Consider the following 21,722-nt stretch of genomic DNA (forward strand, 5'->3'; position numbering starts at 1 on the left):
TTCGAAGTATGTAGGAATAGACCTAACATAACATATGTGCAAGATCTCCATGGAAAAAAATTATCAAATATTATCAAGTGATTAAAGGGGACCTAAATAAATGGAGAGATACATTAAATTTACTAATTGAAGTAGTCAATATTGTGAAGATGTCAGTTCTTCCCGAAGTGATCCAGAGATTCAATGCAGTCCCAAACAAAGATCTCAAAAGGGACTTCCCTGGTGGCGCAGTGGTTAAGAATCCGCCCGCCAATGCAGGGGACACGAGCCCTGGTCTGGGAAGATTCCACACGCCGCGGAGCAACTAAGCTCCTGTGCCACAACTACTGAAGCCCGCGCGCCTAGAGCCCGTGCTCCGCAGCAAGAGAAGCCACTGCAGTGAGAAGCCCGTGCACCGCAACAAAGAGTAGCCCCCGCTCGCCGCAACGAAGACCCAACACAGCCAAAAATAAATAAATTAATTTAAAAAAATCTCAAAAGATTTTTCCTTGAAATTTGACAAACTGATTCTAAAATGTATATTGATATACAAAAGACCTAGAAAAGCCAAAATCCTTTGAAAAATAACAAGATGGGAGGACTTGCCATATCAGATATCAAAGCTTGTTATAAAGCAGGAGTAATTACGAACAGAATAGAGTTCAGAAACTGAGTCCCACATATAGGTACACGTGATTTATGACAAACGTGGCACTACTGAGCAGTGGAGGCAGGGTAGCCTTTTTCATGAATGGTTTATATGGATGTTTACTATGTAATTATTCTCTGGAGTGCACACATATATATATAACATTAAAATAAAGCATTTATTGAATGCATGAATACTAGTGACTGTAACTTACATAGTGTTTTGTTTGTTTGTTTTGTTTTTTACAGTATTATGTATCAGGCACACATTTCAACGCTGCTTTACGTGAGTTAATTCTGTTTAATCCTAGGAAGCAGGTACATTAACAGTTCCATTTTACAGATGAGGAAACTAAGACACAGGGAAGCTATGTAACCTGCCCACGGTTGCACATTTAGCAAGTTGCAGAGCTGAGACTCAAACCTAGTCGCTTTGTGCGAAAGCCCCTGCCTTAACTTGTACACTTTTACAATCCAGAAGATGAACGCTGCCTTAAATGAATGAGTAGAGAAGCCTATCTCCGTCCCGCCCCTTCCCCCTTCCTTCCTGACATACACACACACACACTTGCGCGTGCAGTATAATCCTTTGCTCACTTGGAAGAGCGCACTGGGCTGCAGGAAAGAGAAAACAAAAAAAACCCAACCTACAACTCCCAGCAGCCATTGCACGCTCAAGCCTGCGCGCGCCCATTCACACCAGAAAGACAGGCATCCGGTTTGCGCCGAACTAGGTCTCGGAACTACATTTCCCGGGTCTCCTCGCTCAGCCCGTGACACTCCTTGGACCGCGAGCAGGGAGCGGGCTTTCCACAGCTGCGCCTCTCTTGCTCGGACCCGGCCCTGGACCCAACCTCGGACTCCAACACGGCTCCACCATGGAGGAGGCGGACCGAATCCTCATCCATTCCCTGCGACAGGCCGGCACGTAAGGACACAGCCCCCGCCCACCCCGGAATGCCCACATCCGGGACTCCAAAACTCCGGACCTTGACATCTAGGGCTGCAACTTCCAGGACCCTAAGACCCTCCCTCCTCCTTACACACACACACGCACGCACACACACACACGGGGTCTCCCAAACCCTTTGACCTCTACACTTGGTAAACCCCAAACTCCAGGATCTAGACACCTCGAGACCTTAAAACCTTGGAACCTCAAGACCCGGGATTCTGAAATCTGTGGATCTTGACATCAATACCCTGGGACTCTGACATCTGGAGATTCTAAGCCACCTTTATCCTGTGAACCAGGGAACTTAAAACTCTGGGATCCTGGCACTCAGGGACTCCAAAATCCCCTGGGACTGGGTACTTGGGAACCTTCAAACCTGGTTTCCCAATACCTGAGGCTTTTAAAACCCCAGGACGCTAAAATCTGGTGGCCTTAATGCTTGGTGACCCCGACGCACAAGGACTCCTGCATTCGAGGGTCCTAAAAACCCCAGATGACAACATCTAGGGAGCTTGATTTCTGGATTGCTTGAGACTGGGTGGTCCTGATACCCAGGGACTCTGACATTTGGAACTCCTGAAAACTCCAGCCTCCCAACATCTAGTCTCAAAATCCTAGCAGGTCAGTATCTAGGGGCCTCTGACATGCAGCAAACATGATATCTGGGGATGCAGAAACCCAGAGACTATTCCACCTGGGCTCCTAGGCCTTCCCAGACCCCAGAAATTTGGGGCTTTTAGGCATAGGGAAATTTGAGATTTTTTGAACTCGGATCCCTTCCATCCACCATTCTACACCAAGATCTTAGGACCTGAGGACTCCCTCCATTCTTAGTTTTCCAAATGGAAGTCAGACAACAACACCCAGGACCTGTCTGAACTGTGGCCACCCTCCCCACCCCATCCCAGTACTAGGGCTTCCAGAAGGCAGCATGGCCCAGCCTCATCCTTGTTTCCTGACTGCTTCCCCCCACCCCCCATCGAGCCTGCCTCCTTCTTCTTCAGGGCAGTTCCTCCAGATGTGCAGACCCTGCGAGCCTTCACCACTGAGCTGGTTGTAGAAGCTGTGGTCCGTTGCCTGCGTGTGATCAACCCTGCTGTGGGCTCCGGCCTTAGCCCCCTGCTGCCTCTTGCTATGTCTGCCCGGTTCCGTCTGGCCATGAGCCTGGCTCAGGCCTGTATGGTGAGTGTCTTCCTCCCAATACACACAGCCTCTTCCTTCCTCCTTCACAAAGTCAGCAAGCTCCTTTGAGACTCTTGACTTTCCTCTCTGCCACCTCCCGTTGTGGCTTAGCGTTCATTAGTGGTTAAGGCTGCCGGCTCTGTGGTCAAACTGCCTGAGTAGTTCAGACCCTGCCTACAGCACTTGCTAACTGTGTGACCTTGCTAACTGATGCCCCTGTGGGCATCAGTTTCCTTATCGGTGAAATCGAGATGATAAAAGTAGGGTTGTCCTGAGGATTAAATGAGTTGATCCAGTTTGTGCCTGAGTTGCCCCTGGCTCCCATATTTTGAGCTTAGCACCAAGAACTTTTCCCCCTATAGTATCCATTTACCAGTTCCTGAAAAGGCCCTGTTTTGATTCACATGCTCAGGCTGAAATTAACCACCACGTTCTCTGGTTGGCCCAGCTTGGATCACATGGTCATCCCTATAGGGCACTGTGATTGGCTGCTCCTTCAGGATCACTTGGAGTTGGGGGAGGGAGGGTTACCCAAAGGAAGATACACTGCTTAACTAAAACAGTGTCTGCACTAAAACTTTACTCTGCCCTGTTGCAGCTTGCCTCTCGTGAGAATAACTTACATACTGTCTCTTTTGTAAATAAAGTGCCTTCTGGTGAAGCACTCATGCCTCCCCAGTACAGACCTGTGTCCAGTTACTATACCCAAGGGCTCCAAGTAAATGTCATTTCTCCTGGCTCATTAGTTGTGGGATTTTAGGCTAGTCTCTTAACCTCTTTGGGCTTAAGTTTTCTCATGTGTAAAATGGATAAGAATTGGACCTACCACGTAGGGTTGCTATGAGGATTAAAAATGAGTTCATACGTGAAAAGCTGGATATAGTAAGCTTTGTGCAAGTGGTATTACTATTATTGGATAGGCTTGATCTGGCTGCTTGTGTTCCAGCAGCTTGTGGCTACGTAATGAATGTCAACATGCCCAGCATACCCAGTATATGGTGGTAGAGGGACAACAGAGTAACTACAGCGAAACCTTCCACATAGCCCCAAGGGACTGGGTGGTCAGGTTTCTTGAATTTGTTCCTTGCTTGTGCGGTTTCTGTCTCTTAGAAATAGGCCTCAGAGCTCTACCCTTCCCTTGGCTCTCTGGTTCACCTAGCTCTCAGGAGTTCTCAGGTTCTTCTGTCTGGGGCTCTTGGTGTCCCTCGAGGCAGGCAGTCTGTCCCCTGGCCTGGGGCTGTCTTCTCGAGGATGGCACTTTATAAGGGGGAACTCGTGTCCTGTTTGGCTAGGAGGGTGCACAGTGGGACGTGTTGAGGAGGGGCTGGGGATCAGGCTTCCCCCAGTTTTCTCTTCCTCCCTTCTCTCAGTGCTGTTTCCCACTGGATTTGGTGGTGACCTACTTTTCCTCACACTAACTTTAGCGTGAGTATGGCTTTTTCAGTGATTGAGAGGTTCACGTGATTGTCTGGCCCCAGAGCCTCGGTTTGCCCTGAGCAGGTAGAAGAGGTCTCTCTTAACCCAGCTGGACGCTGCTCATGTAGCCCACCTTGGCTCAGCACTGCCGCCTTCTGGTGTCTGCCTCTTCATGTGCCCTACTCCTGGCACCACTTTTTGCGACTCAGCCACCTCCATACTTTAGTGTCTGTCATTTCACACACCCCACTCCTGGAGTGAGTTTCTGTATCAGTCACAGCTCTTTGATTGCAGGTGTTGGAAAAAACCCAAAGTAAAGTAGCTTAAAAGACAGTGGTTTTCACACTGTTTTGACTGTGATCCTCTGAAATAAATATATCTTACGTTGTGACCAAATACACATATGTGTGTATAATAATGATGTTTTTTGAGTGTGTGCTCTGTGCTGGGCATTGTGGTAACCTGGTGTTAACTCACTGAATTCTCGTGACAACTTTCTGAAGTAGGCACTGTGGGTATCCCTTTTCTCAGGTGAGAAAAGTGAAGCTCAGAGAGGTTAAGTGATTTGCCTGTGGTTACCCAGTTGGTAAGAAGCAAAGCTTGGATTTGCATCCACGAAATATGCTTTCAGAATCCATGCAGCTCCGGACCAGAACCCTGATGGGCCCTTTTATCCCTTAAAGCATCCACATCGGGAAAGTACTGTCAGCCCCATTTTACAGCTAGAAACTGAGCTTCTTGGTGGTTGAGTAACCGGTCCAAGGCCTTATAGCCAGTTAAGTAGCACAGGCTGGATTTCAACCCCAATCTTTTTGACTCCAAAGCCCATAGTCTCTTTTAAAAACATTATTTACTATTTTGCGTGGGTCATTTTTATCAGTCAGGGTCCAGTCCAGAGATACAAACCCCAGCAGTAATTTGAATAGGGATATTTCAATATAAAGAATTGTTAACTAGGTAGAAGATGGTTAACTACTGAAAGAGTCAAAGAAATCTCCAAGGTGTGACAGAAGTAACACAATACCTTGAGAAGAGACACTGGCACTCCAAACCGTTCACCTCGTTACCCTTACCCATCTGCTGTAAGGGGATTACTTTGATTAGTTTCTTGTGTGTCTTTCCAGTTTTTAAAAAATGAAGATATAAGCAAATGTAAATATATATTCTTATTTCCCCCCTTTCTTACACAGAAGAGAGCATATGCCTAGTTTCTTACCTTTTTTTCCCCCTTGCCACATATCCTGGAAATCATTTCATATCAGACAATAGAGATCTTAATCATTATTTTTTCCTTTTTGCAGCTGCAGAGTAGTTCATTGTATGTATGCACTGTAGTTTATTCAACCCCTCTCCTATGCTTGGACATTTAGGGAGTTCCCAATATTTTGCAGATAATGCTGTAATGAATAATCTTGTGCATATATATTCTTGAATTGTTGGAGGCCTGTCCTCAGGGTAAACTCCTAGAAGTAGGATTGCTAGGTGGAAGGGTAAACGCATACGCCATTTTGTTAGATTTTTCCCAATCGCCTTCACTGGGATTGTTTAATTTCTGCCTTCCCAACAGCAGTATATGAGAGGGTGCCTGTTTCCCCACAGCCTCACCCACTGCGTGTATTGTCAGAGTTTTCCCCATTCAACAGGTGAGGAATAGTATCTCTATATAGTTTTCCTCCTAGCTTTGTACTTTGAAAAACTTTCAAATTTAAGGAAAAATGAAAACAGAAAAATAACGCCCTTCTCCTAGCTTTCTGTGTTGTTAACATTTTCCTCCATTCTTTTCTATCTGGGTACACACACACACACACACACACACACATTTTTTTCTGAACCTTTTGAAAGCAGCAGACATCACGACACTTCATACCTAAAACTTTCAGTGCACCTCTCCTAAGTAAAAGGGCGTTCACCAGTATAACCACAATATCATGATCCCACCCATGAATTGAATATTGATAGAGTAATAGTATCTAATATTTAGTGCATGGTCAAATTTCCTCAGTAGTTACAAAAATATCCTTTGTAGCTCTTTTTGTTTCCAACTACAGAGTCTAATCTAGGATCATACATTTCATTTCACTGTTACATTTCTAATCTTCTGTATCCAACAGTCCTCCTTAGATTTTGTTACTTTGTTTCTTTTTACAATGCTACATGTTTTTGAAGAGTGCAGGCTGGTTGTTTCCTGGAATGCCCTACAATCTGAATTGGTCTGATTGTTTGCTCATGACGAGATTCAGGTCTGGGACAGGAACTCTGTGCAAGTGATAGTATCTCCCTGCCCGAGTGGACCTCAGGAGAACGTAAGGTCAGGTTGTCCCGGATCAGTGATGCTCGTGTGGGGTCTCTCCATGTGCTTTCAATTCAAGTCTCTCTTGTAAGCAAGGTTGGACATATTTGCATATGTTTAAGGGCCGTTTTTCATTCTATTTCTGGGAATTGTCTGCTCCTGTCTTTTGCCCCTGTTACTGTTGCACTGTTGGTCTTTTTGCCTGTGTAGTTTTAGGCACTCTTTATATACTAGGCAGATTCACTCTTTGCCTATGATATGAACTCCAAATATTTTTTCCCAGCTTGTCATTACGCTTTTGACTTTGCTCACTGTAATTTTTCTTTAAAAATTTTTTCATGTATTCAGAAATACCCATCTTCTCTTTCATGGCCTCTGGATTTAGAAAGGCCAGAGCTTTAATTTTATTTTTTTTAAAAATGTTTATTTATTTATTTTGGTTGCGCCGGGTCTTAGTTGCGACACAGGAGACCTTTGCTGAGGCATGCGGACTCTCAGTTGTGGCACACATGCCATAACTAGTTCCCCGACCACGGATCGAACCTGGGCCCCCTGCATTGGGAGCGTGGAGTCACACCCACTGGACCACCAGGGAAGTCCCCAGAGCTTTAATTTTTAAAGCTCTGAAGGCCTTGGTGAGCCAAGGGTGAGTTCAGAGGGTGGTGGTTGGTGAGAGAGTGGGAGCGCTTGTGGTCTCAGCCCTGGGCTCCCAGGACAGGAGGATCCTGCCTGCCCGACTGATAGCGGCCACCCTTCCCCACCCCCAGGACCTGGGATATCCCTTGGAGCTTGGCTATCAGAACTTCCTCTACCCCAGTGAGCCTGACCTCCGGGACCTGCTTCTCTTCTTGGCTGAACGTCTGCCCACTGATGCCTCTGAGGACGCAGACCAGCCTGCAGGTGTGGGGTGCCTGGGGCGTGGTGGGGGTGAGGGAGAGGGTGTTGTGGGGGCTGAGAGAGGTGGAAGTGGTGAAAAGGTTGATTGGTGGGGGGGGGGTATGTGTCTTCAGGAGAGCTAGGTGGGAGGACTGGGGCTGGGAGAGGGGATGCAGGGCAGGGGGAAGGGAACTGGGGCTTGGGCTGACCCAGGTGGGGAGTTGGTGCTGGAAGGGGCCTCTCTGCCTCACCTCCTGCCTTGCCCCTGCCTCGCTCACTCCACTCTAACCACACCAGGCCACTCCGGCCTCAGGGCCTTTGCATCTGCTGGCTTACTCACACAGATAGCCTCATGGTTCACTCCCTTACCTCTTGGAGGTTCCTGTTCACATGTCACCTCAGGGAGACCTTCCTTGGATTGCCTTGTTTAAAATTATATCTTCCTCTCAATGGTCCTTATCTTCCTTTCCTGATGACCACCTGACAGTCTTCTGTATTGTACTTACGACCTTGGTCATGCTCTCCTCTACCTGCCTCCACAGGAGGGCAGGAGGATATTTATCAGTTTGTTCACTGAAGTAGCCCAAGGGTCTAGAATGGTGACTGGTACAGAGTAGGTGCTTAATAAGTGTTTGTTGAATGACTGAGTGTGAGAATGATAGCTACATAGAGATGTATCTCTAGGGGGGCAGTCAGGCTGCTTTCCCAGGTTATGCATTTTTGGAGTTGTGGCACTGTCACCTGATTGACACTCCCTCCCCACTTCCCTAGGTGACTCAGCTATCCTCCTCCGGGCCATCGGGAGCCAAATCCGGGACCAGCTAGCCCTGCCCTGGGTCCCACCCCTCCTTCGCACTCCTAAGCTGCAGCGCCTCCAGGTGGGACCCCTCAACTCATGTCAACATTGCTTGTTGCTGCGTTGCCTGCCTTGTCCCCATTTGGGTGCTCAGGTTTTTGGCCCCGTCCCACTGGTGCCCCCGTCACGATTCATCCTAGAGGTCTGACTCTGCTCTCTCACCAGGGCTCGGCCCACCAGAAGCCTTTCCATGCCAGCAGGCTGTTCATGCCTGATTTGCTCTCCAGAGGAGGTGAGGATGAGGCTGTGGAGAGGGGCTGGGGGGAGGGGTAGAGGTGGGCCTAACTGCATGGTGAGGCAGGAGGGCTGGCTGACTCTGTTGCTGCCTCCAGAGCCCCAGGAGTTCCAGGCGAGTCCCTTGCTGCTACCAGCCCCCGCGCAGGTGCCCCAGCCTGCTGCGAGGGTGGCCTCGCTCCTCGAACGCCACGCCATCCAACTCTGCCAGCACACGGGCCGGGACTGCCCCAGGGATGAGGACTGGGTCCACCGGGCATCCCGCCTCCCCGTCCAGGTACTGCCCAGTGCTTGGTCCCTGCTGACGAGGTCCCTGCTCACTGTGGCTCCCATTTCGTCTCCCGTTAGTCCTCTGCCCCTCTCCTTTCCCCACTTTGTCCCTCTCTTCCGTCATCTCCTCTCTGTGTGCAACTACCTGGCTCCCTACCTGAAAGAACACTGGAGTCAGAAAGGTTGTACAAGTCAGTATGGCCCCTCGGAGCGTCGGCTTCCTGCTGTGAGACACGGGTGGTGATACTGCTCTCTTCTGAGGGCAATGTTCCACCGAAGGACGTGCACAGGCAGCCAGAGCTGTCAGGATCTGCCCCCTTCCTCCCTGTTTCTACTACCTTCTTCCTGCCCCTGATTCGCTCCCTCTTTCTCTGTCTCTGCCGTCATCACCGATGTGTGGCCTCCAGATCTCTGCACCGTCTCTTCTCATCACTGGCTTTCTCGTTCTGTGGTTTTGCTGCCCCTCTTCTCTCTCCCCACCACTGTCTCCTCGTTTCTGTGTCTCTGCCTCTGTCTTCCTCTATATCCGCCTCCATCTCCCCTCTGTGCACCTCAGTATCTGTCCCCATCCCCTCCCAACTTTGTCCACCTCTGTAGCTGTCTCCTTCCGCCTCCTCCGCTGCCATTTTTTCTGTCTTTATCTTTTTCTCTCTTTCTTAAACTTACAGGCATTTCAAATACGGAAGTAGAGAGAATAGTCTCATAAACTCTATGTCCCTGCCATCCACCTTCAATTATAAGCCTTTTGTGGGGATTCCCTGGTGGTCCAGTGGTTAGGACTCAGTGCTTTCACTGCTGAGGGTCCAGGTTCAATCCCTGGTCAGGGAACTAAGATCCTGCAAGCCGCGAGGCACAGCCAAAAAACGAAAAAAAAAAAAGATATAAGCATTTTGCCAATCTTTCCTCATCCCTTCTCTAACTTTTTTTTCTGTAATATTTTAAAGCAAGTCCCAGACATCATATCATTTTAACTCTAAATACTTAAGCAGACATCTCTTAACTCATAAGGGCATTCACTTTTTAATGCAACCCCTGGGCCATTTTCACACCTAACAGAATTAACAGTGACCTCTTTTTCTTTTGTTTTTTTTAAAGCTTTGTATATGCATTTTATCTTTTGAACCAGAACCTATTACATCTTCTTTTTCCCTAAATTTATTTATTTATTTATTTATGGCTGCGTTGGGTCTTCGTTGCTGCGCGTGGGCTTTCTCTAGTTGCAGTGAGCGGGCTTCTCATTGCGGTGGCTTCTCTTGTTGTGGAGCATGGGCTCTAGGCACGCGGGCTTCAGTAGCTGTGGCACACGGGCTCAGTAGTTGTGGCTCGTGGGCTTCAGTAGTTGTGGCACGCGGGCTCAGTAGTTGTGGCTCGCGGGCTCTAGAGCACAGGCTCAGTAGTTGTGGTGCATGGGCTTAGTTGCTCCGCGGCATGTGGGATCTTCCTGGACCAGGGCTTGAACCCGTGTCCACTGCATTGGTAACAGTGACCTCTTAATACCATCCAACACTGAGTTCATAATCAGATTTCTCCAGTTGTCTCAAAACTGCCTCTGTTCTCATGTCTCTCTCTCTCTCTCAATTCCACTCTGCCTCCGCCCCTTCTTTGCCCAGCACCTCTGACTCGGTTTCCGCTCTGTCCCCACATATCTTTTGAGTGTCGGTCTCTAATTTGGGGGCTGCAGGCTTACTTCTCTCCCTTCCCACAGCCTCCTCCAGTTCAGGGAGCCAGTGGGTAGAGAGAAGCAGGGCTGAAGAAGAGGAGGCCCCGTCCTCAAGGAGCTCCCAGGCCTGTGGACCAGGAGAGTGGGTCCGGGCCCCCTTGTGGGAGAGGCTGGATGGCTGGTGTGACTTGGGGGTAGCACCTTGTCAAGCGGCTCCCTGGTGGAGGCAGGGCCTTGGGTACCCAGCAGGCCTCCACACGCTTCCACTGTTTCTAGGAGGATACTCGGGCTCAGCGGCAGCGGCTGCAGAAGCACCTGGCCGAGCATCTGCGCCAGACCTGGGGCCGGCCAGGGCCCCCCCAACAAGCCCGAGACCTGGGAGAGCTGCTGCAGGCCTGGGGTGCTGGCGCCAGGACTGGTGCTCCCAAGGGCTCCCGCTTCACACATTCAGAGAAGTTCACCTTCCATCTGGTGGGTGGGCCTGAGTGGACCTGGGGCATGCTGATGGGGCCAAGGCGGTATTGCTTTATGTACACACACCACATTTTATCCATACAGGGGCCCGTGTTCCCACCGGGCCTGCCCTCTCCCCACGGGGGGTGGGCACCCAGAACGGTCCCCTGGCTTCTTGGGAACTTCCGTGGAGAAAGGGTAGAGGGGTGGGAACTATGTAAGCGTGTAGGGCTGCTCTTTGTGCAAACCCCAGCTTTTCCTGGGCAGTTTCCTCTGGACATATCTTCTCTCCTTGGATGGTCATCCAGAGGGGCCCTCATCCTTCTCATGGGCAGATGGGCAAGAGCTGTGTCAGGGTCAGGGGAGGTTTCTTTATGAGCAAACACTCCAGTCTAAGGTCACAGAGAGCGCATTGATCCTCACACACGTTCTGACAGCCGTCAGTGGTACAGTGGTACTGTACCTGGGTATCGTGCTGGGAGGGTGCTTTTGGGGGTTGTTGAGGCTGGGCTGTGAGGGGCAGGGCTTTCCCCGACAGCCAGGACGCTCCTTTCTCGCTCCCCAGGAGCCCGAGGCCCAGGCAGCCCAGGTGTCAGATGTGCCGACCACCTCCCGGCGGCCTGAACAGGTGAGCAGAGCAGTGGTGGGGCGGGGGAGGTGTCCTGGGCCCTTGGCTGTCTACTGGGCCTGACACCCCCACCCCGACTGCCTGTGCCTCCCAGGACATGTGGGCAGCTCAGGAGCAGGAGCTGGAGTCTCTTCGGGAGCAGCTGGAGGGAGTGAATCGCAGCATTGAAGAGGTTGAAGCCAACATGAAGACCCTGGGAATCAGCCTTGTGCAGGTGGGTGTGGGAGAGGGTCTGCCCACCGGGGTCAGGTCACAAGTCCGGCCCAGACGGCTGAGAGGGACTTGAGAGGGTACTCTGTAGAGGTCTGCAGCTGTCAGAAGGGTTCATGGGAGACACTGGGGACCTGTGGGCCTCTTGAGGGTTCAGGAGAATCAGTGGGAGTGAGAGGGCGATGTAGGGTTGGGGGTGGGGGTGGTGTCGAACCTGCAGGGGTTAGAGGTGCCTTGGTGTCTGTGAGAATCAGGAGGGGTGTAAGTGTCCGTGGGCCTCTGTAGGGGCTTGTGGGGCTCATCAGGGGTCCTGGGGAGTCAGTGTGGAGGTGGAGGGGTCAGAGGGGCCTGTGGGTGCCTGTCACTGCTTATAGGTCTCCGTTGCTATCAGGAGGGGTCCGAGGGGCCCATAGGGCCCCTAGAGGGATGTGTTGTCATCGGAGGGGCTTGGGCTAGGCCAGGGCTTTCTAGGCTCAGCGGGGGCTGGGAGGTTGTGGTGCGCGTGGGGCTCCCCCACTGACTGGGAGTGGGGATCCCGGGTGCCAGGTGGAGACCGAGTGTCGGCAGAGCAAGCTCAGCACAGCGGAGCATGAGCAGGCCCTGCGCCTGAAGAGCCGGGCGGTGGAGCTGCTGCCCGACGGAGCTGCCAACCTTGCCAAGCTGCAGGTGGGGCTGGCGCTGAGGCTGGGCTGGGAGGGTCGGAGTTGGATGGGCCCAGCCTGTGTGACATGTAGCCCCCCTGCCACCACCCCCAGCTCGTGGTAGAGAGCAGTGCCCAGCGGGTCATCCACTTGGCAGGTCAGTGGGAAAAGCACCGTGTTCCGCTCCTTGCTGAGTACCGCCACCTCCGAAAGCTCCAGGACTGCAGAGAGGTAGGTGGTGGGGTTCGGGGCCGTGGGTGGGGCGGGTTCGGTCCCTCCCTAGGGGGCTAGCCCTGCGCTCTGCCTCACTGCCCTCTACCCGTGGGGTCCTGGCAGCTGGAATCCTCTCGACGGCTGGCAGAGATCCAGGAGCTGCACCAGAGTGTTCGGGCAGCTGCTGAAGAGGCCCGCCGGAAGGAGGACGTGTATAAGCAGCTGGTAAGGCCCGTGTGGGGGCCCTGGGCCGCTCAGAGCTGGGGAGGTGTCGGTGCTAAGGGAGCACCTGCTGTCTCTGCCTAGATGTCAGAGCTCGAGACCCTGCCCAGAGACGTGTCTCGGCTGGCCTATACCCAGCGCATCCTGGAGATTGTGGGCAACATCCGGAAGCAGAAGGAAGAGATCACTAAGGTACGCCATCGTGGCCGGGGAGGGTGGGTCATATGGGTAGATACGCCCAAGGGGCGGATGTGTGTTGCCGAGCTACACGGGGACCTCACACCCTCTGAAAGTCAGAGCTATCTGGCCATACCCAGACACGGAACAGCCCCACACAGTCCACTGCAGCCGCCCCTGACCCTGTCTGGATGGGACAGCCTAAACGTGAATGCCCTCAGCTGGCTGGCCGCCCGCCCCAGACGGGCTCACGGCTACCCTGGTCTCTGCCAGATCTTGTCTGACACGAAGGAGCTTCAGAAGGAAATCAACTCCCTGTCTGGGAAGCTGGACCGGACGTTTGCGGTGACCGATGAGCTTGTGTTCAAGGTGTGGGGCAGGCTGGGCTGGGCGTGGGGGTGGGGCGGGCGTGGGCCCTGTGTGAGCCTCGTGGGTACACTGTTGCTCGGGCCTGGCTTTGCCCTGGGGAAGACCAAGTCAGGGAGTGGGAGAGGGTGGCCTTGTGGGGGCCTGGAGGTGGGGGTGGGGTAGGGGCGGGGTGAGGCGGGAACAGCCCACTGACACTGTCAGGGTCTCCTCTGTCTGGTCAGGATGCCAAAAAGGACGATGCTGTTCGGAAGGCCTACAAGTATCTCGCTGCCTTGCATGAGGTGAGGGGAGAAGCATGCCTGGGGGCTGGCTGGGCTGGGGCCAAGTTGGGGTGCAAGCCTTCTGCTCCTGCTGTCCCCAGAACTGCAGCCAGCTCATCCAGACCATCGAGGACACGGGCACAATCCTGCGGGAGGTTCGAGACCTTGAGGAGCAGGTGAGGCCCGGGGGTGGGAGGGCTAACCAAGGCAGGCCCGGGATCAGCTCCTCGGTTTATGCCAGGAGAGGCTGTGGAACCAGACACAGCCTGTGGCTGGAGTCGCAGCCCTGCCCCTTAGTCGCTGTGTGTGTGACCTGGAACAGCCCAGTGGCCTGCTCTCACCCCCTCCTTCCCCCTGAGGGTCCTCACGCCTGCCTCCAAGGGCCTTTGGCAGAGGCTTCAGCTCGAGTATGTGGTGGGCGATCCTGCCACATAGCAAAGGATGCTTTAGGTGGACGGATGACATGTGCAAAGGCCTGGCGGTGGGACAGAGCAGGCTGTTATTGGAGGGGGTGGGAGGAGCACGGGAGGGGCCCTGGGTGGCCGTCATGGGGTGGGGGTGGTGAGCAGGAGCTGGGAAAGGGGCCCTGCACGCTGAAGGGCTGCGATTCGCATTGCCTTAGATTGAGACGGAGATGGGCAAGAAGACCCTCAGCAACCTGGAGAAGATCCGTGAGGACTACCGAGCCCTTCGCCAGGAGAACGCTGGCCTCCTGGGCCGGGTCCGTGAGGCCTGAGCAGCCCCCAGCAGAGGTCTTCCCCGGGCCTCAGGCAGGGATTTGGGGTGCTGGGGGCACTGGCCAAGCACTGGCCCGGGCCATGCCCTCTGCTTGCGGTCCAGTTCCTCCTGCTGTAGCCTTGGCCCCAGACCCTCGCCCACCTGACCCCAACCCTTATCTGGGGCGATCATCCAGAGTGTGGGAGCTCAGCTGCAGTTTATTGCGGAGGGCACTGGGGGTTGGGGCCTTGGATCTCAAATAAATGAGGGGCTCTGTCTGCAGTCTAAGCTGAGGCATGGATGGGGGCACAGGGCACAAGGCTCAGGATGGGGGAGGGGGCGGGTGGCAGGTGAGACACTGGGTACATTTGGTGAGTCGGTGTGCATGGCCCTGGGTGTCTGCGTGGGACTCAGGAGGCCCACTGGGGTGCTTTGTGGGTGCGCATGCGTGAGACATGCAGGTGAGTTCAGAGGGTCTGTGTGACCGAGCGTCTGTGTCGGGAGCTGTGTGATACCGTGTGTGACCAGCATGTGTCTGTGTGGCTTTCTGGGACCTGAGGTCCTGAAGGTACCGAGGCTGCTTCTGTGCAGGTGTCTGGGCACGCCCCGTGTGACACTGCACCAGTGGGCCTGGAAGCTGGCTACGGGTGTGTGCTTTGGGGTATGTGGGTTGACAGGACTGTGCTCGGGTGTGACTGTTTGTGTGACTGCGGATTTGAGGTGGTGTGAGTGTACTGAGGCAGGCTCTTCGTGTTTTGGGGTTTGTATTGAGTCCAAGGGACAGGATTGCGACTCTCTGTGTCCTTTCCAGCCCTAAGGTCATCTGTGAGAGCGACTGAGGCAGGCTGTGTGTGTGGTCGGTTGTGAAGGCTCAGTTTGGCTGGAGGGCTGGTCACAGGGGGCTGGGGCGGGGGTGTGGGGTTGGGGCCGGGGTCCCTCTGAGCAGCCTTGGTGCAGAGCATGTGATCCAGGAGGGCGGTCAGCTGGGGACCAGGGTCCCTGGCCAGCAAGATGGTGCACACCTTACTTCTTGGTCCCTGCAGGCACGTCCAGGGCCGGTCGGTCACCCCTGCCTCCAGCCACTTCTACTCCCCCGTTTTGGCCCCTGTCCTTCTTTCCTTGGCTTTGAGGTCAGGAGCCGGGTGTGGGGTTGGAACACCTGCTGGGCCTCTGGCTCCTCTTCTTGCGGAACTCAAACTCATCCACGGTCCACACGGCCCCCTTCTCGCTCTCCACGCGCACGAAGCACTTGTGCAGGCTCAGGTTGTGGCGGATGGCGTTCTGTGGAAGGAGGACCAGCCAGCCGGGCCGGGGATGTTGGGGAGGGGAGCAGGCAGGCAGTCATCCTCTGAGGCCAGCAGTCCCCACCAAAAATCGACCTCCTGCCCTTTCTCAACATGCCTACAAGCCCAGTCCCAGGCCCACCCGTTCCTGAACTTGACCCAGCACCGCAGTGGCATTTGAGGCCCTCCCAGCCACTGCCACCTCCGGAGGTGCTCACCTTCCAGGTGGCAGGGTGGTTTCTGAAGAAGGCGAACATGCGTGTGAACCAGTGATAGATCTCGTTGAGTGTCCGCTGCTTCTCGGGAGCCTCCAGGATGGCCTGGAGGTTAGGGGGTGTGGGGGTAAGGGGAGCCGCTCCCCCAGATTCGGACTGAGAGGGGCACTGGCCCACCTTGGGCCTTCTGACCTGGGTGAAACTGTGGGGTCGGGGGAAGGAAGGGAGATAGTGTGGGGTGACAGGTCAGAGACAGGGTTAGAAGCAGGGTGAGGGTAGGGCTGGGATGGGGTTAGGTAGAGGATCAGGGCTGAGGTTGGAGTGGGGTCTGCTTCAGGGTTAGGGCTAGAGTTAAGTTAAATTTCTGGGGTGGAGTTGGAGTTCTCTGTGGGAGTGAGGTTTCAGAGTTTGGGAAGGGTAAGGGCCAGAGAGTGGGGTCCAGTTAAGGATTTGGAAGGGGTAAAGGACCAGGCAGAGTTAAAGGTCAGGGAAGTGGCTGGTTAAAGGTCAGGCTGGGGATGAACTGGGGTGAGTCAAGGGGCGAGGGGTGGGAGGACGTGTTGCATTAGGTCAGGAGTCAGAGGTGGGCCTAGTTACGTAGTTATTTTATGTGTCAGGGATGTGGTTAGTTTCAGGGTCAAGAATGAGGTTGACTGTGTGTGGTCCTTAAGGGTCAGGGCTGGGATTAGGTGTGGAGTGAGGCTAAGGGTCCGGGAATTTGATCTGCTTGGATTTAGGAATGGAATTGCGTCAAGGGTCAGTGATCATGGCTGCGGTGAGGCTCCAGGTTGGGATGGGGCTAGGTAGGTGAACGGGTGGCATTGTGTAGGGTTAGGTGTGGGCCTAGGATAAAGGTCCGGGAGGGCTCTGGTGAAGCCTCTGGGAAGGCATTAGGGGGATGAGGAGGAAGGGGTTGGGATGGGTCAGGTGTTACAAGGAAGGGGTTAGGGATTGGGGTCTAGAGGGGAATGTGTTGGCAGACTAGGGTACGTCTGGGCTGGTGAAGGAGTTAGGGTGTACCTGGGGCGGGTGTAAGGCAAGGGGAAGAATTCAGGCTAGTTTGGGGGCTATTTATAGGCCCAGGAGGCAGTTAGGTATGGAGTTGATGTGGCCATCAGGAAGGGGGTGTGTTGAAGGCCAGCTTTTAGCTTGCACTGGCTTGGATGGCAGTTTAGTTGTGGGTTTGGGGGCAGGTCTGGGGTGAACATGGGGGATCACATCTGAGGCGTGGGTTTGTTCATGCAGGAGCCCGCCTGGGGGTGCTCAGAGAGAGGCAGGTCCTCCACCCCGCCCTCTCTTCCTTCTCCTCAGCCCGACACTCTGCTTACCCAGCGGATGAGGGTGGCATAGGTGAAAGGGGGCCGCATGTTGTGGAACTTGAAGTAGTCCATGTTGTGGAAGAACTCTGTCAGAGGTACGGAGGGATCAGGCCCCATCTGGGAACTCCTCGCTCCCTCTCCCACCCTCTGCTTTCGACCGACCGGCTGTCGAGTCTGCATGCCTGAAATCCCACCGTGAACACCACTTTCCAGGATCACAGTCACTGTTTGCTAAGCACTTGACATAAATGATATCATTTCCCCTTTGCACCGCTCCCACCAAAATGGGGCTTATTCTCCCAAGGTTTAAAAGAAGTGAAGTAACTTCCACACCAAATGGATGTAACTGGTTAAATGGCGGAGTCAGGATGGCACTCAAAGGCCCTAATCCCTGTTAAGCCCACAGCCCAGACCTTGCGGGTAGTAGGGGATTGGTGAGCTTGGGCGAGTCACCCTGCTTTTCCTTGGTGGGGAGAGGGAGAGTCCCTGGGAATTACTAAGCTAGCTCCCTCCCTTCTGATGACCAAATGGAGTAGCTGAAGCCCAGAGTGAGTGAGCCCTAATCCCCAGGGGAGACAGGGCTAGGACTAGATATCTGAGACCACAATGGGGGCTTGGAGGCCATGGAAATCCAGAGGGGAAGCTTTTACGAGCAGTTGCCGGTTTCCAAAGGCTGGGTGGCAGTGGTGGGGAAGAGCAGTCCCCCACCCAGTACCAGTCAGGGAGATGAGGGGCTCAGAGGGCACTACGTAGGGCACGGACCATCCTTACCTGGGATCGTGCTGTTTGCATGGCTGCCCCAGAGGTGCCTCCGCACAGCAAACAGGCCTTCAGGGGCCTCTTGGGGACCCGGCCAGGCTGGGACAGTGGTGCCCGGGGTGCCAGTGGCTACGATACAGCAGGAGCCCTTGTCGGATGATGCCTGGGGGAAGAGGGAGAGACTGGTGACCCAGAGGCTTAAACTTGCCACTTTAGTTTTAAATAAGTGTTTTTAAAAGTAAGGGCACCCTCTTCTCAATTCCACTCTGATGTAGAATCCCACAAAGCAGCACGAGCCATATTTATTAAAGTGCGGGTGTGGACACTAGTGTGTGTAGCACACCAGTGCCAGGGCCACGAGCTAGGGTTGAATTGGGCTCCTCTGCTACCCAACTGCGACCTTGGGAAAGTCACCTAAGCCTCCCTGGCCTCAATTTTCCTCATCTGTGAATTGGGGATGATAGTAATACCTACCTCACCATGCATCATGGGGATTAAATAAGTTAACATCACGAAAGTGCTCACAAACAGTGCCTGACACCCAGGGCTAGCTTCTGTGTGATCTCTGAAGGTCCCGGGGCCCTGCACTTTGTTTAATGCTCTGCGGTCATCATTTTGAAATCTGAGCCCCGCGATTTCATTTTGCACTGGGCCCTGTGAGTTATATAGCTGGTCTTGCCAGCGGTACACAGTCTGCATTCAGTGTTGGGCGATTTGCTGTCGCTTTGCAAACTCAAGATCATGATTTGGGATCTTAAGGTCAGAGGGTTTGTAAGTAGAAAGGGACAGATTCCTAGGTCTGGGCATGTTTGGAGCTGGGGACAGGGGCCCAGAGATCCCAGGGCCTGGGTGCAAGGATAGGTCCCCTGCCCCCTGCAGGGCCCCTCCCCTGCTCCCCAGCAGTCTGTGCCACCTGTGGGCCTGGGGTGGCTCACCGTGGATGGAGCCTTTGTTGGGGCCATCTTCCCAGCCAGGTGGGCTTGCATAGCACCCAGCTTCTCCTTCTCCAGCACCAGCTGTGAGGACAGGCACAGAGTGAGGCCTCAACCTGGTCTTTCTCCGCCACATCTTTGCACAGGCTGCCCCCTTCCTTCCTTCATGCCAGCCCCCATCCTGGGTGAGCTGGGCTCCTGCCACAGGGTGGACGTACGGTTCACCCACCGCCCCCCTGCCCCCGCCCCCCCATGTCACCTGTTGCTCCAGAGACTGCACCACCTCCCTCTGGAGGAGACACTGCGCCCTGCCCTTCTCATCCAGGAGATGGTCTGCCTGGCAGTGCCTGGGTAGTGGAAAGAGTCCATGTGGGTGACCATGGCGAGCCTGGCTTCCCGGCTCAACATTCCTAGTGGGAAAGGCTCAGACCCTCTGGGAGGAAGGTCTCTCCTCAGAGCCTCAGCCTCCCTCCCCTCTTTCTACCTCAGTCTTCCTTTCACACCTGTCATTCCTTCAACACATGCTACTTGGCATCTACTGTATGGCCAGGGTGCTGGAGATGATGATGGAAGGTTAGTGAGCTGAGAGTGGGAAAGGCATTCCAGGTGGAGAGTACAGCTTGTGCGAAGGCCTGGTTGTGAAGAGGACGGGATGCACCGAATTGCCACTGATAGTTGGGTATGGTTGGAAAAGGTTGTGTGTGTGTGTGTGTGTGTGTGTGTGTGTGTGTGTGTGTGTATGTGTGTGTGAGAGAGAGAGAGACAGTGATGGGGCTGAGAGGAGGCAGCAATAGCCATTGTGAGGATCTGGGACTTTGGGGATCAATAAAATCAATAAAAGGCTGGTGTGTTGGCATGAGGGGGTGGGTAGCAGGGCAGAACAGTTAGAAGTGTGGATTCCGGAGGCTGGCTGTCACTCAGGAACTGGGTGATCTTGATCAAGACACTTAACCTCTTTGGCCTCAGTTTCTTTGTCTGTAAAATGGAGGTAAATCATAGCACACACTTCTGTTATGATGCCCCCATTATACAGATGAGGAAACCGAGGCTCCAAGAAACTAAGTAACTTGCCCAAGGTCACAGAGCCAGTGAGTGATGGAGCCAGGATCTGAACCCGCAGTCTCAGCTTTTGCCTCTTTCATATTACCCCCTATCAGGATGAGGCCTGAGCTGAGACCTGCACCCTAGACCTCCTCCCACAAACTGGGGCCCCCCTGGACTGGAACGGGCCTGACCCACTCACTTGAGGAAGTCCTCTGGCTCCTCGAAGACCTTCTCACATCCGGGCCACTTGCAGACACCATTTGCTAGCAGTGAGTAGGAGCCCTGGGGCATGGTTGAAAGGGTGCTGGGGGGACAAAGTGTGTCAGAGGAGGGGATGGCAGGGCAAGGGTCCTTCCCAGCCCTGCACACTGACCTGTCCTTCCTGGGCACACCGGGGCTTGGGAAGGTGCAGAGCAGTGCTGGCTCCCTGGACACCCATTCCAGGCTGGCCACGTTGATCCCTGCAGGTGGGGACAGGGCACCTCTGGGGGCTGGGGGCCAGGCTCTGGAGCTCGGCCCACAAAGCCTCTCATTTTGCCCTTCCCACCCTCCTGAGCTTTGCAGGCCCAGACTCCCAGGGGGCTCTGTGGTCCCTAATCTCCAAGGCTACTGGTGGAGCAGCTCAAAGACTGCGCTGACATTTCGACTAACTTTGCAGAGATCTGTGGTTCCGTGATTTTGACATTCTGTGTCTTTCAGGTTCTGAGCCTGACATTTTTTAGAGGTTGGAGTTTCCAAGATGATAAGACCTGACACCTCTGGCCTCCTGAGGGCCGCAAGTCAGCAGCCCACACCACTTATGTTCAAGGATTGGGGGCTCTGGGCTTCTGTGGAGCTGTGGGGTACAGTGTTACCAGGTGGCAGGCCGGGCCGGGCCTTGAGGGAGAAGACCCCCGTAGCAGCAGTGGGTGGCGGGAGGCTGATCATAGCTGGGCTGTCCAGTGGGCGCACCTGCAGCACAGGGGTCCGGGCATGGGCATCCACCGTTGAGAGCTAGGGGCACATGGGGTCCATTTCAGCCAGGTCCTCTCCCCAGTTCTCCCGCCTGCTCCCTCCTCCCTGCCTGTTCTGGGTTGGTACCTGGTGCACAAAGTGTGGCCTGTCCTGGAGGAGCGCCTGCAAGTGGGGCGAGGGACCCAGCCGTGCTCCAGAGGGTGCCACCATGACGAGGGGCACTGTGGGCAGCTGGGGAAGGCAGGCGGGTGAGATGCCATCCTCATGTTCACTGTTCTACACGTCTAACCCATATACTCCTCACCACAACCCCACGTACTAGGCAGAATGACCAACCCCATTTTACGTATGTGGAAACTGAGGCTCAGGGAGATTGGGTGACTTTTTCAAGATCAAACAGCTAATAAGTGGCAGAGCTGGCCTCCATCCTGTCACCTCACCTCCCTGGGCCCCAAGCCCTCTGTCACAGGGGGATGGAGACACACATGGCTATGCCTGTGGGACCATGATAGGGTCTCCTATCCTGAGACAGGGATTGGGAGGTTGCGGAGAGCCTCGAATCTCTGAGACCTGCTAAGTGGGGACTTTCTTGGCCCCGTGACATCTGCATAAGTCACAGACGTGCCTGGGACCCAGAAAACCACTTCCTGTGCCCCAGCTGGGCCCCCCGCCCAGTGCCACAGTAAAGGTCGGCACCTATAGGCCCAGGTACCCCACCCTGCCTGCCCCATCCTGGGCCCTAGGCCTCACCTGCAGCTGCGATGGTGGCATGGGGTTCAAGGAGGAAGAGGAGGCGTGAGCCCCACCTCGGAGGTCCCGGCCCTGGAAGGTTGTCCCCGGACCCTTGGCTCCCAGCTGGTCTGAGGCCTTGGGTGCAGCCCTCCAGCTGGGCGAGGCTCCTGGGGATGGGCTGAGTACCAAGGAAGGGGCCAAGGGCTTGGCTGGCCTGGGGTTGGGCAT

At 54.3% G+C, this 21,722-nt stretch overlaps 2 protein-coding genes and 1 non-coding gene across 4 annotated transcripts; 2 read left to right on the forward strand and 1 right to left on the reverse strand.

Annotated features, from left to right (window-relative positions):
- The first annotated feature begins 1,302 nt into the window (after nt 1-1,302).
- On the forward strand, nt 1,303-14,538 carry CCDC22 (coiled-coil domain containing 22). Its single transcript, XM_057539152.1, has 17 exons — nt 1,303-1,555; nt 2,587-2,764; nt 7,238-7,370; nt 8,118-8,224; nt 8,368-8,434; nt 8,535-8,713; nt 10,643-10,837; nt 11,385-11,447; nt 11,542-11,661; nt 12,204-12,323; nt 12,413-12,529; nt 12,635-12,736; nt 12,818-12,925; nt 13,184-13,279; nt 13,501-13,560; nt 13,641-13,715; nt 14,162-14,538. Exons 1-17 carry the CDS (start codon nt 1,506-1,508, stop codon nt 14,273-14,275), a joined length of 1,884 nt encoding a protein of 627 aa, XP_057395135.1. The 5' UTR covers nt 1,303-1,505; the 3' UTR covers nt 14,276-14,538.
- Nucleotides 9,462-9,534, forward strand: TRNAE-UUC (transfer RNA glutamic acid (anticodon UUC)). Its single transcript has one exon. It is a non-coding gene; the product is annotated as a tRNA-Glu (tRNA).
- A 686-nt stretch (nt 14,539-15,224) lies between the features above and the next one.
- On the reverse strand, nt 15,225-21,722 carry FOXP3 (forkhead box P3). 2 transcript variants are annotated; one of them, XM_057538467.1, is made up of 11 exons: nt 21,513-21,722; nt 20,889-20,993; nt 20,663-20,801; nt 20,182-20,269; nt 20,008-20,112; nt 19,024-19,111; nt 18,768-18,848; nt 17,845-17,995; nt 17,083-17,159; nt 15,758-15,859; nt 15,225-15,537 (listed from the first exon to the last, which is right to left on the reverse strand). In XM_057538467.1, the coding sequence occupies exons 1-11, from the start codon at nt 21,720-21,722 to the stop codon at nt 15,388-15,390; spliced, it is 1,296 nt and encodes a 431-aa protein (XP_057394450.1). In that variant the 3' UTR covers nt 15,225-15,387. The 2 variants fall into 2 exon arrangements, with proteins under 2 accessions (XP_057394450.1, XP_057394451.1); XM_057538468.1 differs by lacking the exon at nt 20,889-20,993.

The sequence above is a fragment of the Balaenoptera acutorostrata genome, chromosome X (assembly GCF_949987535.1).
Source record: "Balaenoptera acutorostrata chromosome X, mBalAcu1.1, whole genome shotgun sequence".
In the NCBI taxonomy this organism is placed as follows: domain Eukaryota; kingdom Metazoa; phylum Chordata; class Mammalia; order Artiodactyla; family Balaenopteridae; genus Balaenoptera; species Balaenoptera acutorostrata.

What these genes read in the sequence shown, in the direction of transcription:
- CCDC22 (XM_057539152.1), top strand. Translation starts at nt 1,506, where the DNA reads ATGGAGGAGGCGGACCGAATCCTCATCCATTCCCTGCGACAGGCCGGC. An exon ending in GCCTGGCTCAGGCCTGTATG is followed by an intron (nt 2,765 to 7,237) that starts GTGAGTGTCTTC and finishes CCCCACCCCCAG; the next exon opens with GACCTGGGATATCCCTTGGA. An exon ending in CCTCCCGGCGGCCTGAACAG is followed by an intron (nt 11,448 to 11,541) that starts GTGAGCAGAGCA and finishes TGTGCCTCCCAG; the next exon opens with GACATGTGGGCAGCTCAGGA.
- FOXP3 (XM_057538467.1), bottom strand. Translation starts at nt 21,722, where the DNA reads ATGCCCAACCCCAGGCCAGCCAAGCCCTTGGCCCCTTCCTTGGTACTC. An exon ending in TGCCACCATCGCAGCTGCAG is followed by an intron (nt 20,994 to 21,512) that starts GTGAGGCCTAGG and finishes TGCCTTCCCCAG; the next exon opens with CTGCCCACAGTGCCCCTCGT. An exon ending in CCGGCCCGGCCTGCCACCTG is followed by an intron (nt 20,270 to 20,662) that starts GTAACACTGTAC and finishes CCCCACCTGCAG; the next exon opens with GGATCAACGTGGCCAGCCTG.